Raw genomic sequence first — 15,345 nt, forward strand, 5'->3', positions numbered from 1 at the left:
GGCACTGGGCTAAGCCTCCATGCATGAATTATCCCATCTCATCCTCACAGTAACCATACGAGGAGCTTTCTGTTATACCTACAGATGATGAAGCTGAGGCTCAGAGAAGTGGCATGACTTGGCCAGGGCAGGCAGCTAGAGGATGACAGAGCTGGGATTTGAGCCCAGATCTCTTAGACTATTTCTGACTCTTTCCATCTCCCAAGCTCCTGTTGTTGGGTGTATGAGGGACTGATGAAAGGGGTGGCTCCAACAGGGTTGCCAAGGTGTGGGCAGGATGGGGAAATGGGGCTGGGTTTACCCTGGGGTGGAGGTGATGGGTGACTGTCAGCCCAGCTCCCCACGTTTAGGGGTTTCCTTTCCACCTTCCATTCCAATGGCCACCTGGGGACAGGCCTGTGGGACTCCAGGCCAAGCAGTTGGCATGGCAACAAACGCCATGGCAACTTAACCTCCTCTCTGGGGCTCAGAGGGGAGGGAGGACTTGAGAGAGCACAGGGTGCTCACCAACACTTCTGGGCTAGATCCTGGGGAGGTGACTCCCTTTGGGCCTGGGTATCTTCTGCCCTCCCAGAGGGACTCCAGCCTGCAAGGTCTCAACCCAGCAGGGGAAATGCCACTTCCACCTCTGTCCCAGATGAATGGCTGTCTTTGGCCTCCCAGGAGACTGTCGGCTCCATCCAGGTGCAAATGCCATCCCCTTGCCCCGCCCCGCTTCCCTAGGCCAGAGAGGAAGGAAGAGGGAACAAGAGAGGAGGGAGGTGTGGGGTTGGTTGCCAAACAAGGTAGAAATGGAGACAAAGCCCTCATTGTACAAGGCCACACGCAGCTCCAAGGCAAAGCAGGCCTGATGCCTGCCTCCCAGGACTGGAGCCTAGAGCTCCACCCAGGCTTTGCGAGCTCCTTAGCAACACTCATCAGAGCTAGGTTGGAATAGCGAGGCCTGGCCTCAGCTGTGAGTCCTGCCTCTGCTGAAGGTCCTCCTGAAGGCACAGCATCCTCCCAAAAGCCAGAAGTGATGGTGGGAGGATGGCCGGTGAAGCCAGGCTGATTGGGACTAGAGGCCAGGGTCTATTGGACAGGCAGTTGTGTGACCTTGGACCCAAATGTGATAACAGATCCTGCCTCGAAGGATTTTTATTTGGAATAATGGGCCAAGGCACATAATAGCACTCAGCATGGTCACCTGGTAACAGGCAGAAGAGTTCCGTCAATGACAGATGATCAAGGGGGAGGTGAATTGGAGCATAGCATTGACATATATACATTTCCATAAGATAGACAGCTAGTGGGAAGCTGCCGTATAGCACAAGGAGCTCAGCTCCGTGCTCTGTGACAATCTAGAGGGGTAGAATGAGGGGTGGGGGGGTGGGAGGGAGGCTCAAACGGGAGGGGATTATATGTGTGCATATAGCTGATTCACTTTGCTCTATGGCAAAAACCAACCCAATATTGTAAAGCCATTATCCTCCAATTAAAAAAAAAAAGACAGGTGATCCTTGAAGCCCTTGTCCACCCGTAAGGACAATCAGCCCCTCCCCCACGCTCCTGGTTGAGGCCCTCCTGTGCCTAGGCGGTGTTAAGACATTGGTGGCCTTCCTGGCAAGTATGGAGGAGCACCCTTGTCCCCCCAGCCCCTGTCCCACGGTTCCTCCTCTGAGGGCCAGCCCTGCAGTTCCAGGAGGCCCTGCCTGGGTGGTTGGGGCATGGTGGGTGGGATGCATTGCCAAGCCAGGTCGAGCAGCTCAGATAACAGGTGGGGTGCCGGCGGCTCCTGTACCTGGCACCTGACACCTCTGGGCAGACAATGCTGGCTGTGTCCAGGCCCTCCAGGAAACAGACCGTGTCTGTGTCCCAGCCAGGAAACAGGCCACCTGAGCAGCACCTTTGTCTGCTCAGGAGGCAGCCTCGCCACTGGCCAGGGTGGCCGGGATCCTCAGAGGCCCTGACGTGGGAAGGGGTGGTGCCCTGGGCAGGGGATCCGGACTTCATTATCCAGCCCTTCAGCATCTGGTGTTGGCCTGGCTCAGGTGTTGGCCCTGCCACACTGGGGCAGGGACTCAGGCAGTCCCTTCCCGCTTGGATTCCTCATCTGTAAACGGACTAATCACAGCACTTCCTCATAGGGTTGGTGGGAGGAGTCGATGGCGTAATGTACGTAACATGGTTGGCACGGGGTCTTGGCGTGGAGTAGGGCTTGGCAACCGCTTCTCTCCCAGCATGGAGGAAGGTCCAGTGCACGGTGTCCTTGGCCGAGTCCCATAACCCAGGCGACTGTCCTTAGTCCCTGCTCTGAGTGTGGAAGGAGGGGACTAGGGTCTCTGGAGCTGGCACAGAACTAGCATGTTGGCTGCAAAGAGTCCAGGCCCATTCCCTGCCCCGGCCTTCAGGAGCTCTGGGCTGAAGCCCAGCGCAGGCCTCCTCCCACAACAGCCAACACCAGCCCAGCATGGGGCCTCTCCCTCCCTTAAACCTCTGTAGAGCTGCCCTCGGAACCCAAGCCCCTACCCAGGAAAGGGCCCTAGGGATCCCGAGGCAGGAGCCCAGGTCTGAGTCTTTCTACCCCCTTGACAAGAGGGCTGGGGATGGATCTCCACAGGCGTGGTCCCTTCCTACTGGGTCCAGCCTACAATGATGCTCTGAACGGGTGGGGGTGTGTCTTCTTCTCCCATCTGTCTCCTTCCTCATTTGCTTTGAGCCTGTGCCCTGAGTTCCTCGTGCATCCCAAAATGAGCATGTGCATTTGCATGGATGGGCACAGGAATGCCTGCCTGTAGCATGTGGGCAGTGGGGGTGGGCGGGCCGGGGCTGCATGTCCTGCATGTGGACAGGCCCTCGAGCATGTTCTCTGAGCCCTGCGCGGCACACCTCAGAATGGCAGGGACGCGGTACCTTTTCACGTTCATGTGTATCCATATGTCTTTCTCCACGTGTACTGGTGTGTTGGTCTGTCTTGTCTCCCCTATAGACGGGAAGCCCTGAGCCTCGCACCAACAGGCACCCTGGGAAGGTGACGTCGAGACTAGCCCAGCCTAATCTGGGCTTCCTGGTGATGCTCCAGGAGTCCTCCAGCCTGCAGTCCCCTCCAAGGAGGAGCGTGGATTGACCAGCACAGGGGTGGGGGTCTGAGAGTCAGGGGTCCGGGGACCCTGGCTCACAGCCGGACTCAGTGCTGGGCTGAGCCAACCAGGAGGCCCTGCCCCAGTGTCAGTGTGACCTGGGGGGGAGGCCTTCACTCTTCTGGGGCACCATCCACTCATCTGAGGACACGGGGCTGGACTGATGATTTCTGGCTGTCCTGAGGCTCTGACGATCGTGATTTTAAGTCGGGTGGTGGGAACCTGCTAAATTCACTGGTGGAGGCAGTTGTGAGCAGAGCCTGGCCTGCCAGCCCCCCACCTGGTCCCGGGTGTCCTGCTGAAGGGTGAGAGGAGAAGCCATGCCGGGCAGCGGCCCCAGCGAGAGGATGACGTGGCCGGGCCCGGCCCTCCCCACGGCCCCCCCAACCCGCCCTCTCTCCTCAGCCCCGGGGACACCGCCCATCCCGCCCCTCACCCGGACCCGCAGCCTCATGGCCATGTCCCTGCCAGGCAGTAGACGGGCCTCTGGTGGATCCCGCAGGTGAGTCTCCCCCTTGCCTGGAGCCTTGGCCTCTGAAAGTCGGGGGAGGGGGTCTCTGCCTCCACTCCACCACCTGCTTGTATTGGAGCAAGTCATTGCCCCCATTTTTCCCGTCTTTAAAATGGGCTTGCTGACACTTGCCTCAGGAACTATTTAAGGGCTCAGATGACACCATGGATAGAAAAGTTCTCTGAAGACTTAAACCACTGGATCCTTCCCATCATTAATATTGTAGTTCCATCCTCACAAAGACAGCATGTAGTCTTCCACCCGGGCTCACCCGGCCTCCCTGTATGCCCCTCCTCCTGCCCCTACGCCTGCCTGCCCACTTCCTCTCCACCTCCGTCTCAATTCACACAGGGCCCTTTCCCTCTGGGCTTGGGGGACCCTGGACGTTGAGGACCCTCGGTAGGGGTAGCTGGGCCCCACCCTTGGCCCATAGCCCTGCTCAGCCTCCGCCTCTGTCCTGGGGAGCCAGGAGGACCTGCCTCCTCCTGGTTTTCCATCTTGATTTGCACTGTCTGTTCTGTCACCCCTGTGTGTTCTGTCCCCCCACCCTCCCCTCTGCTTCTCTCCCCGGCGGTGACCCCAAAGTGGGGGCCCTCTGGGCCGCAGCGGCCTGGCGGTGTTTGCCCAGTGTCCGCAGCTGCCCACCAGCCAGAATGAGCACCTGCCTCTTCTCCCTGCCTCCAGGCGCACCTCTCCACCCGTGAGTGTGCGGGATGCCTATGGCACCTCTTCTCTCAGCAGCAGCAGCAACTCGGGCTCCTGCAAGGGCAGCGACAGCAGCCCCACGCCCAGGTAACCGGCCCCCACCCCTGCCTCCCAGCCAGTGGGGAACCTGAACGCCTTGGGGCCTGGGGGGTGTGGGTGTTCTAACCATCCCCAACTCGAGCACGCTCCCTGGCTGTGTGACCTTGAGCAGGTCTCTTCTCTCTGAGCCTCAGTTTCCCATCTGTGAGATGGATATGATCATACCCAGCTGCACGTAACCAAAGGCAGTGGCTGCGACAAACTAGGGGTGATGCTTTCAGAACAAGGGGCCATAGGTGGGTGACTTCCTAAAGTGTTGAGGACCTCACCTCCACCATCCTTGGTGTGCAGCTGGCCCTGACCTTCAGGCATCAGGTCCACGTCCAGGGAAGAAGAAGGCAGAAGGCCAACCCTCCCTCTCCTGTACTCCAGGCTCATGTTTTCTGAGACAGGACGTTCCCCAGTAAATTTTGTCTACACCGTGCTGGTGGGTGCCAGGTGTGACTGACCGGCTGCAGGGAGGGTTAGTGGTTCCCAGTGGAGGGCCACCCAAGCAAAATGGGAGTTCTGTCGGGGAGAAGGCAGGAAGCTGTGACTTGAGGAGGCCAGGCCGTGGTCTGCTGGTGGGATTAGGGTGCTCCCCACCCCTGGGTGAAAGCCTAGGCCCTCCCACCTCCTCTGGGTGGGAATTTCTCCTCCTTGGCGCTGGTGGGACCTGGGTGTGCTCACCACACATGCACGTCCACACCACCCCATGCAGGGGAGTGTGGCTGCTGGGAATGCTACATGTCCAGCCTGCCTCCACCTCAGGGTACAGCTCTGAACACGTCGATGCTCATAGCACATCTGGGCTCACATGTGCCTCTAGAGCATGAGTGGGCATGTGCAGATAGGAAGGATCTGCCTGCATTTGTGTGAACGTGTTCATGAGCCGGTGTCCTAGAATAGTTGACCCTGGTCCAACAAGGGGGTTGAGTCACTGACCCCCTGTGCAGTTGAAAATCCACATATACCGTTTGGCTGCCCCAAAACATAACTGCCTACTGTTGAACAGAAGCCTTCATAACTTAATCAGTTGATTGGCACATATTTGGTGTGTTAAATGTACTATCAGCAATATGCTTACAATACAGTAAACTAGAGAAAACAAAAACAAAAATTATAAGCACAAGAAAATATGCTTACAGCACTGTATTTATTGACACGGTATGTTTACATTGTTTCTAAGATGAATCATCTGTCAGTACATCAGTATAGTCTTATATGACACAAAACGCTGTAGGGATCATGTGTATCACTAAGACTAGACATCAAAAATGAAAAGATCATGTGAAAAAGAAATTCATATTTACTTACAGGTGTAATGATGCATGTACTGATAACAATACACATTGATAACAAAGAAGCAGCAGTACGACTGCTTCACGGTAGCCTAGCCTATCTAATGAATGAATCGTTATAAAAATTTTATGGCATACAGTATTACAGTCACATTCATAATATGGTACGAGAAACGTTGTTACATTTTTCTAAAAACCACTAACAGTGAAGACAGACTGATACGCAGTTTCTCCACTTATAAGAGAAAGGCATACTGTAGGGTAATGTGATCCTCTGAAAGCACCGTGTAGAATAGTAAGAAAACTTACACACTATTAATTTTATATTAACTGTCACCCACCTTATGCCAGGGAAAGGACAGGCTACCACTTTGGTACCTGCCTTACACAGAATGGACGTTTAGGGATGGTGATGACGACGACACAGAGCCAGCTCATACAGTTCATGCAGTACAGTTATTAGATTTCCACACCGAGTCACTCACATATACAACAGATAAGTCCTTGCCCACCAGGCAGGCCCCAGGATAATTACATGGAGAGGGAGGCTTCTCCCTGCCTCAGCCTCCTTCTCTGGGATGGGAGACTGAGCCCTGGGCTGCAGCGCTGGGATTGGGTTGACAGAAATGGCACTACCCTGGGTGGTACCAGGCTTGTCCACATGCTCTATGACGTATCTCCCCACCCTGAGCTAGAGGAGCCCTGACCTCCCCACCTTGACGCTATGCTCTTCCCTCAGAAGAACCTTAATAAAACCCATCTTCCAGAAGGGCCGGGTGTTCTCGTGCCCACAGGGGCACAGGGGGAGGCCTGGCCTGCAAGGTGCTGAAGGCAGAGGGTGGGGGAGCCGGGCACCAGGATGGGGAGTGGGGCACCAGGATCGGTGGGCGGGGCTCCAGGGTGAGTGGGCGGGGCACCAGGATGGGTGGGCGGGGCTCCAGGGTGAGTGGGAGGGGCACCAGATTGGGCAGACGGGGCTCCCTCGCTCCTGGAGGCACAGCGTATGCCAGGCCCCTCCCCACTGACGAGCGCCCCCTGGCAGGCGCTCCATGAAGTACACGCTGTGCAGTGACAACCATGGCATCAAGCCCCCGACCCCGGAGCAGTACTTGACGCCCCTGCAGCAGAAGGAGGTGTGCATCCGGCACCTGAAGGCCCGGCTGAAGGACACGCAGGACCGGCTCCAGGACCGGTGAGCGGGAGGCCAGGGCCCGCGGCATCTCTGGGAGGAAGGAGTGGCTGGGGGTTCCTCTCTCCCGCAAAACCCCACCCGTCCCTTCCCTCCCTCAGCTGCTCCTTGAAGCTTCCGGTGGCTGCTTAGGGCCAGGCCGAAGGCAGTTTCCCTGGCCTCCCCGCCTCCCCTCTCACTCCAGGACAGTGCTCTGTCGGTCGGAGCCTGGCAGCCCCTTTTGACCACTTCTCATGCCCTGGCTCCTTTCTACCTGGGAAGTAGGAGCCCAGGGCATTCTTTCTGACTGACCTGCCCTTGAATGGGGAGAAACAACCTGTTAACTCTCCTTGGCCTCCTCCCAGGGGGTCACCAGGGGCTCCTGACCCACCGTTCAGGCCCAGGGGCCTTCTTCCTCATCCATGTGAGAAACCTTTCTCTGAGTGCCCACCCAGCCCAAGGGTCTCCCAGGAGACCCCGCGAGCCTGTCTGAGCTCATTCTCCAGGCTCCCAGTCTTCACCTTTCCAGGCTGGCGGCTTCATCTTTATGATGGAAGCTTCAGGGCTGCCCTCTGACCTCTGCATCATCTGCCCGTCTTCTCCAAACTGTGTGGATTCAGATACACAGCTAACTGTGAGCTGGACAAGGTGCCGTGCAGGGCACCGGGAGTCAGGGCACCATGACTACACTTTCCTTCATCTTTTCTTTTTTTAATATAACAATTTTACTGAGATATAATTACATACTATACAATTCACTTATCTAAAGTAAACAATTCAGTGGTTTTTAGTATATTCAAGAATGGTGCAACCTTCAAGCGTATCTAATTCTAGAATGTTTTCATCGCTCCAGAAAGAAACCCTGTTCCCAGTAGCAATCATGCCCCCGTTTCTCCCCAAGAACCCCATCCTTGGCAGCCACCAATCTTTCTCCCTCTGTGACTGTGTCTATTATATGTAAGTAATCACTGGAAAAGACTCTGATGCTGGGAGGGATTGGGGGCGGGAGGAGACGGGGACGACAGAGAATGAGATGGCTGGATGGCATCACTGACTCGATGGCCATGAGTTTAAGTGAACTCCGGGAGTTGGTGATGGACAGGGAGGCCTGGCGTGCTGTGATTCATGGGGTCGCAAAGAGTCGGACACGACTGAGCGACTGAACTGAACTGAAAGTAAGACCACATCTTTCTTGACCAGAGCTCTGCCAGGTAGCCCATTCAGTCTGCATTTGCTGTGGTTTGGAACTTGAGGAGGTCACAGGTGGCATTCTGTGGGCCTCCTTGTCTGCAGAGCCAGAATTTCTAGTTCCCATTTTCTTCTCAGTGATGCCCTGGGTCTGCTTGGCCATTTGCACTGATGTCCTCAGGGAGCACACAGCCCGTTTCCCTGCTGCCTCTCCAGGACTGCCCTGCGGCTCAGAGCAGGCCACCTGCCCTGTGTGGTTTGGGCAGGATGCCCCGCTGTGGATGTGCCTGCACCTCGGCTCCCTGGCCTCTCCACCCATGACCTGTGCAGCAACTTGGCCATTCTCTACTTGCTGTCTTGTCGCCCTCCACACACGCTGCGAACAGTGATGCTCTCATTCCTGCAGCAGCCTGCCTGCTCCTCAAAGATGGCTTTACACGCTGTGCCTTCATACACTGTATCCCCACTTCCAAGACACCCTTTCCCCCCTACTCACTTCCTTGGCAAACTTATCCTTCAAGACCCAGTGCAAATATAACATCCTGCAGCCCACCTGAGACCGAGACAGGACTGGGAAGCTGCAGCTCTGGGGTCCTGCCAGCTCCAAGGAGAGATGGGCCCAGCCCAGCTGACCACGCCCAGTCCCTTCTTCCAAACTCACCCTTCCTCCCAGGGCTCAGCGTCAGTGAGCAGGATTTCCCTAGAGTGAGCCCTCCACCCCGAGGCAGGAGGAGTGGACAGTCTCCTCCGCACCTGTGGACGCTGAGCCCCTCCAGGTCCCCACTGCCACCCCACCTGCATCTCCAAGCTGTGCCCCACTGGGCAGCCCTTCCCCTCTGTCCCCTTCCAGTTGATGCCATTGCTGATCTTGTGGCCCCTGCAGCCCCCCAGGCCCATGCCTTTCAGTATTTTGTGGAGTGAGATTCCTGGGCCCATTTCCTGAATTTCTAATCTGCCTTTGAAAAGAGCATGATGCTGGATCTGGGTTGGTCACCCTGCTGGCCTTATAAACCCCAAAGTGACGGACATGCATTTGGATTTTATTTATGTGAATGGAGGGTTTGGGCTGAGTGGGTGTATGCAGGCCGAGTTCAGTTCCATGAAAGATTTTCCTCCTTTCTTACTGCTTTTGGCCCATCCTGATGAGTTTCACCCTGGCTTTACCTCTGGACTAGATGGCATCATTTCCTACTTCACCCCCCTCCCCTGCACTGCCCCCCAGATTCATCTAAGCCTCCGGGATTTTAAAAGCCTGAGAGTTTCTGGCCAAGACTCTTCTGACAGTCTATGTTGCCTGCTCTTGCCTCTTCTCTTGGGAGTAGCTCTGTGCCTTTTTCAGCAATCTTCTGGGCCTCTCGTCTCCACAGTACTTACAAGAAGGACACATCTAGCACAGATAAGACAGCCACTCTGTTCTCATCACTCTCTTTGGACTCATCCACCACTTCTCACCCCTCCCCTGGAGGGAAAATGTAACATTATCAACTACATTCACGGCAGTAATTTCTCTCATAAAAACAAAGTGGTTTGTCACCCTCTCCCCGCAGTCTCTGGCCAAATAACCCACCACTGAAAATTTCCACCACCGGCTTTTGTAGGAAGCCACATCCCTCTGGGCAGAGCAGAGATTTTAGGTTTCGTTTTTGTGGTTTTATGTTAAGAGTTTTAAATGGATGCATTAAGTTTTTATAGCAATTGCATTTTTAAACTGAGGTCTTCATTATCGACTCTCTTTTTTGGGTAGTGGTTGTCCAAATGGACAGTCGTCCGCATTTCGGCTCTAGAGGGTGGGAATGCGATGGTGGCTTCTTGTCCCCAAGGAGGAGTCTCCTCTGTCCTGACCCGTCACCCCTCTCCCACCCCCACTGCTTCCCCGGTGGAATAAAGAGGATGAGGAAGGAGGCATCGAGTCGTTCCCTTGTTGTTAGTGCTTTTTGTCCTTGGGGAGAGCCCCCTCCTTGCCTGTCCTTAGTGGAGTGCCCGGCCAGGTGATGAGCACGGGTGTCTTGTCCGCTCACAGAGACACAGAGATTGATGACCTGAAGACGCAGCTGTCGCGCATGCAGGAGGACTGGATTGAGGAGGAGTGCCACCGCGTGGAGGCCCAGCTGGCCCTGAAGGAGGCCCGCAAGGAGATCAAGCAGCTCAAGCAGGTCATCGACACCGTCAAGAACAACCTGATCGACAAGGACAAGGGGCTGCAGAAGTACTTCGTGGACATCAACATCCAGAACAAGAAGCTGGAGACGCTGCTGCACAGCATGGAAGTGGCCCAGAATGGCCTGGCCAAGGAGGACGGGGCAGCTGAGTCGGCCGGCGGCTCTCCGGCCCGCTCTCTCACCCGCAGCTCCACCTACACCAAGCTGAGCGACCCTGCTGTCTGCGGCCCGCCCGGGGACCACCCTGGCACCTCGGCCGAGGATGGGGTCGACAGCGGCTTCGTGGCCAACGATGACACCCTGAGCCGGACGGAGGCGTTGGAGGCCAGCAGCCTGCTGTCGTCAGGGGTGGACTGCGGCCCCGAGGAGCCCTCGTCTCTACACAGCTCCTTCAGCCTGGGGCCCCGCTTCCCAGCCAGCAACACCTACGAGAAGCTGCTGTGCGGCACGGAGGCCGGCGTGCAGGCCAGCTGCATGCAGGAGCGCGCCATCCAGACAGACTTCGTGCCATCCCAGCCTGATCTGGACACCATCCTGGAGAAAGTGACCCAGGCCCAGGTCTGCGGGATGGTCCCCGAGTCAGGGGACAGGCGCCCGGAGCCGGATCCCCACCCCCCGGGGCCCAGAGACCCCAACTCTGCAGTGGTGGTGACAGTGGGGGACGAGCTGGAGGTCCCAGAGCCTATCACCTGGGGGCCCACCCCACACTGCCCTGGTGCCCACCCAAACCCCAGCCCGTCAGTAAGCGTAGCGTGCCCCGTGGAAGAGGAGGAGGAGGCAGCCATGGCCGAGAAGGAGCCCAAGAGCTACTGGAGCCGCCACTATATCGTGGATCTGCTGGCCGTGGTAGTGCCCGCTGTGCCAACGGTGGCCTGGCTCTGCCGCTCCCAGCGGCGCCAGGGCCAGCCCATTTACAACATCAGCTCCCTGCTGCGGGGCTGCTGCACCGTGGCCTTGCACTCCATCCGCAGGATCAGCTGCCGCTCGCTAAGCCATCAGGGCCCAAGCGCCAGTGGCATGACCACCGGGGGCAGCTCCCAGCTCTGAGGAGGGCTGGCCTGGGCAGGGGCTCCCACGGCCCAACTACCGATTGTAGGGGTGTCACCCTCCCTCTCACACCTTCCCCTGGGGCATCATCTTATTTCTTTAGTTTGGGGTTTGGAGGTGGCTTTTTCAGGATGATAACCGTGTCAGAGGCTGGGAGTGAAGGTTGGGGGAAGGTGCCCAAAAACTGCAACAGGAGAGAAGGGAAGAGAGATCGATGGCCGGGAGGCCCACTGATCAGACACACTGCAGAGAGAGAAAGTGGTGAAGCCCCCACCCCAGCCCCCCTGCCCACCAGGCCCCCCACACAGGGCAGCCGCTGCTCAGGAAGTCTCCCATGTGATGATCAGGGGAGGCTGGCCTTGACTTGTCAGCCTGGCCTCCCTATCCCCCTTACCAGGTCCTGTCTGTTTCCCTGTGTACCCCAGGCCTTGTCTCCGAAGCCACCCCTTGCCCTCAGCCCAGGCTTCTGGGCCAGTATTATTTCCTCAGATGGAGGCAGCTGTGACCCAAAGTACAGGCAGGGGACTGGGATTCAGAGCAGGTCTGGAACCACTTGGCCTGCGCTGAGCTCCGGCCTCTTCAGACTGCTCCCCACTTGGGATTTGGGAGCGCAGTCAGGCCACAGGCTGGAGGAAAGATAGTGATGGGGAAGAGGTGGCAGAGGGCAGTGTGGGTCCCCTGTCTGTCTGTTCATCTCAGACCTTCCCCACCTCTCCCTTCCTCTTGGCATTTCTGAGGGTGTCAGGTCGTTCTGTAAGAGCCAGACTGGCCTGAGCCCCAGCTCCCATCTGGAGACTCTGCCAGCAGAAAAGGAGGAGATGGGGCTGGCAGCTCAAGGGGGCTCCTCCAGCCTCTGAGACGAGTTCCTGCAGCCTGGGAGGCGGGGCTGGGCTCAGCAACCCCAGCTGGTTTCACTGCAGCCCGTGGAGCTTGCCCAAGTTTCTCCAGGGACCTTAGGACCAACTTCTGCTTTGCACTATGTTCATTTTGGGGCTTGGTTCTCATGCATCCCAGGATCTCCCGTGAGGCGGCTGCTTGCTTTCTAGGATGAGGGTTCCTAAATCTTACATGTCTGCCTCTGGAGGAATATCCAGCAGGGTGAACGGCAAGATGAGGTGCTGAAGCCGTGATGTCTGTCCAGGCCAAAGCAGGGTGCCCTAGGATGTTTTCTAGCTGGGAGTGGAGTAGGGCTCCCAGTCCAAGCCCAGTCAACCTGGAAAGGTTCACTGGCCCCCCTCCTTCCCTGGGTCCACGTCTGGGTCCCCCAGCAAAGCTGCTGACACTTTATTAACATTCTTATTTTACAGAGTAAACCCATTCCTCTTCCTCTTCAGGGCGTATACCTGTCTGCTCACCCCACCCACTCTTCAGAGTTATGCCCTACACTGGAGCAGGGGTGAGGAGCATTGGTGGGACCCTGCGTCTTACCCCTCTGGCCTAGGGGGGCACTCTGGTTCCGTCACGGTTGCTTGCCCACCCCGCTGTTTCAGCAGCTGTCACCTGACTCATGGACTCTGGCCTTCCTCTCTGTGCCCTCCGCTGGTGCAGGGGACGCCTGCATGCCCTGGGGGTGGGCAGCCAGCCTAGCCACCAGGTGGGGGGGAGAGCCCCTCAGCCACGTGCTCCGTGCCTCCGAAGCCCCCCGTCCTCACTCAAGGCCTCAGACCTGCCATCCTTTGTGGAGCTCCCCCTGACCCTAGCCGAACCAAGCCTGAACTCTAGGGGCAGGGCTGGGCTGCCCCACAGGACCCTGGGGTCATGACACGGAGGGGCAGTGGGCAACCCCCATCCAAAGCCAAGCCAAGACTGGCCGTGTACTCACGGAGCTGCGCAGTGTCTTCTTAGAAATAGTCAAAAGCTTTGCCGAGAAAATAAAGGTATGACTATATTTGACAACATAAAATCTATATATTTTTCACCCCTGGAATCTAGTCGAGCTGCGTAGCCCCTCTGCTCCTGTCTGCGTCTCGCTGTCTGTGGCCTTCCTACTGTGTCTTGTGATTTGGTGGACGTGGTCAGGGCCGGGGCCGTGGTCCACTCTGTCCCTAATTCTGAACTAGCCCCTCGGGAGGAGTGTGGACTCGGGTCTGTGGACAAGGTGGGAGGAACTGGTGCCACCCTCTACTCTTGCTCTGGCCTGAGACCTGCCTGCCTGCTCAGAGGGGCCCCAGCCCACTCCGGGTCCTCTCTTTTGTGGGGTCTGGTGGGACCTTCGACAGGTTTTGTCTCTTGTCAATGGAGGAGGCGACTCTTCGGCCCAAGCCCAGGACAGACGCTGGGACCTTGTCAGCCAGGCTCCAGTTCGTGCCTCTGTGTGTGTGTGTGTGTGTGTGTTCGGGATCCCGCATCTATGCAAAAGTGGCAGAGCTGCCTGGGCGGCTCCGGTAGTGAGAGGCAGCGGCCCGCCGGCTCAGGCTCCAAGCCCAGACTGCAGGGCCCAGAATGTGGGGCTGGAGGCAAGGCCAGGGCCCCGGAGCCTCCCGCTGAGTGCTCATCCTCCAAGGCCCCCCTTTTCCTTCCTGCTTAATACCTCCTCCTGTTGGGCTGTGACCTTCTCTCCTGCTCTCCGCTTCTAGAGCAGAAATCTCTGGGGTCTCCCCTCTCCCCAGCTTCTGGCTGGAGCTGATTAGATCCTGAGCAACACTGTTCTCAGGAATCACCTTCTGGAACTGCTGGTCCCTTGGAGCCCCGCTACCAGAATTTTCTTCCCCTCAGTTGTGGGGTCCAAGCCAGGGTTGGCCCTGCTACTCCTCTGGTCCAGGCTCAAGCAGGAATCAGAGTCAGGGCAGTACTCTGCTCAGAGAACTGGCCTCAAGTGAAGTTTATTCCAAATATCTCCCAAGGGGATAATTTAGGTTTTCAATGAACACCGTTCCCAATCGCCAGTAGCACCGGGGTACCTGGCAGCACCTTGGGGGGGCAGCGGCAGCGCGGGGGCAAGTGACAAAGTTCTGGGGTAGAGGCCTACGGAGCGGCCTCTGCCCCGTGAACTCATGACTCCTCTGTGACCCAGGGTTCAGTACAAACAAGTCATAGTGCACTGTTATATTCAGCCATGCCCTTGACAGAGAATTCAGGGGATACAGGAAGGGGGTGGGAGGTGGGGAGGGGTCTTCACTTTTGTCTCCTTTGTCCTTTTGATCTGACAGAGTTGTACCTACAGCAGAACAGCTCTGGATTAAAGCATGAAAACACAACCAGATCCATTGCCTGTTTTCTTTATATTGTGTCTTTTGGGGCAGTGAGGGGGATGAAGGGGGCTCATGTCTCCGCCCACATGGTAGTCAAAACTCACACCCTAAAAAGAGCTGAGTGGGCAGAGATCTTTCCTGAGGTAGAGGGAACCTGAGAGCTGCAAGCTGGCTCAGCTCTACCATGGGTCTGACCCCTCCTGGGGGTCACTTGGCACTCCCTGGGGGTCAGCCCCATTGGGCCCTGAGAGTGCACCCATTCCATCCTCTCCAGCACCCCTGAAGTGATTCTCACACCTACAGATGCAGAAGCCAGCTGAAGTCACTGAGCAGGGGGTGCTCTAAAGCTAGTGCCTCCTTCCAGAGCCCACACTGTCCCCCTCCACCACCCAGTCATCCCAGCCTCACACCAACAGGTGGCATGTGACGCTGGCCAAGCCAAGCCATGCTGTCAGAGACAACGCATAGAAAAGGCCTTGGTCTCACCACTGGTTAAAAGCCAACCAACACGTGTGTCATGGGACTGAGGATTCTGGAATTTCAATTACTTTTGAGGAAGGGATTTTATTTAAAATCAAATCTTTATTCAAAAGACAGTGAAGAGTTATAACTCTATACAGTTTGTGACAAAGAACAAGTAAAGGAAAAAGAATTATCAAAAAAAAAATTATAATGTATTTGTGTTCTCAAAACATGGAACTGTTTCACTGGTAGAGGCAAAAATTTGAAAGGGACCAAGCTGCAACTTTAGGAAGTGTTTAGCCGGTCTGCCGACGTGCCGAGCATTTAAATCAGCACAGAGAATGGCTGCCTGTGGGCCCTGTCCCTGCCTTAGCCCGGTTGAGTGGCTGAGACTCCAATAAGGCCAGTGTATGTAA

General features: G+C 56.7%; 1 protein-coding gene across 5 annotated transcripts in view; it reads left to right on the forward strand.

The window, feature by feature from the left end:
- Nucleotides 1-15,322, forward strand: part of SNPH (syntaphilin) — a 45,852-nt gene extending 30,530 nt beyond the window's left edge. The window contains exons 3-6 of one of the 5 annotated variants that reach the window (XM_055434571.2): nt 2,969-3,621; nt 4,216-4,422; nt 6,757-6,906; nt 10,091-15,322. In XM_055434571.2, coding sequence (XP_055290546.1) covers nt 3,440-3,621; nt 4,216-4,422; nt 6,757-6,906; nt 10,091-11,276 — 1,725 coding nt within the window. In that variant the 5' untranslated portion in view covers nt 2,969-3,439 and the 3' untranslated portion in view covers nt 11,277-15,322. Of the gene's footprint in view, nt 1-1,423; nt 3,622-4,215; nt 4,423-6,756; nt 6,907-10,090 lie in introns of those variants that run through there. The other 4 variants (XM_055434581.2, XM_088843890.1, XM_055434591.2 and 1 more) reach the window with 4 other exon arrangements.
- Nucleotides 15,323-15,345: the final 23 nt, after the last annotated feature.

Source organism: Moschus berezovskii, chromosome 15, assembly GCF_049115385.1.
Source record: "Moschus berezovskii isolate FMDL1 chromosome 15, NW_MosBer_1.0, whole genome shotgun sequence".
Lineage (NCBI taxonomy): Eukaryota > Metazoa > Chordata > Mammalia > Artiodactyla > Moschidae > Moschus > Moschus berezovskii.